The following is a 905-nucleotide window of genomic DNA, read 5'->3' on the forward strand; positions in this document are numbered from 1 at the left end:
TGTTTGTGTGTTTCTTTGTCTGTATAAGCTTTAATATAAATATAATAAATAAAAAATATATTTATATTTTATTTATATAAATAAAAAAAAAAAACTAAACTCTTGCTGCTGCTGCAGCAGCCATAACAACAACCCCACCAACCCTAACACGCACCCATACAACCACCACCCACCACAGCAGCAGCACAACGGCTGTCTGTGGGGGTTCTGCTGCCCCCCCCCGGGCTCCTCTCTCTATCCTGCTGTCTCTTTTTTATTTATTTTAAAATATTTATATTTTATTGAGTCGTGTTTATTGTTTATACTCATCTGCTGCAGCAACAGCAGCTGCTGCAGCAGCATCTGCAGCAGCAAGCAGCAGTTAGCAGCAGCAACACTCAGCATAACAATGTGGGCGCTGCCTCTGCAGATGCCCCCAGGGGGCCCCCCCTTGGCCTCCTTCGAGGCCGATGAGTTTCCCCGCTGGCGACAGCAGCAGCAGCAGCAGCAGCAGCAGCAGAAGCAGCAGCAGCAGCAGCAGCAGCAGCAGCAGCAGTTGCTGCTTAATCAGGGGGAAATATGCTGCTGCGGCCGGGTTCTTGCTGCTGCTCATGAGGTGGGGGCCCCCAAAGGCTGCTGCTTCTCTATGGAGGAGCTTGACTATGCCGCAGATACACTGCAGCAGCAGCAGCAGCAGCAGCAGCGTTTGCTGCTGCTGCAGAGCTGCTGCAGCAACAACCCACCATCCTCCTCACATCTCACCTTCCCTTCATTTACAGGCAGCAACATATACAGCAACTGCAGCAGCAGCAGCAGCAGCAGCAGCAGCAGCAGCAAAAGCTGTGGGGTTGGGGGGTACTCTTCTATTGTTAGGGGCCCCCTGGGGGCCCCCTTCAGTCTTACCAGGCGCAGGCGCTGGCGAGCTG

At 52.3% G+C, this 905-nt stretch overlaps 1 protein-coding gene across 1 annotated transcript in view; it reads left to right on the forward strand.

Moving 5' to 3' along the window:
• Positions 1–388: 388 nt before the first annotated feature.
• EMH_0039220 (uncharacterized protein) overlaps positions 389–905 on the forward strand; it is a gene marked incomplete at both ends in the record, with an annotated part of 5,836 nt that continues 5,319 nt past the window's right edge. Inside the window, 1 exon segment of the mRNA XM_013495370.1 lies at positions 389–821. Coding sequence (XP_013350824.1) covers positions 389–821 — 433 coding nt within the window.

The sequence above is a fragment of the Eimeria mitis genome, genomic scaffold (assembly GCF_000499745.2).
Source record: "Eimeria mitis Houghton genomic scaffold, Emh_scaff1545, whole genome shotgun sequence".
In the NCBI taxonomy this organism is placed as follows: Eukaryota; Apicomplexa; class Conoidasida; order Eucoccidiorida; family Eimeriidae; genus Eimeria; species Eimeria mitis.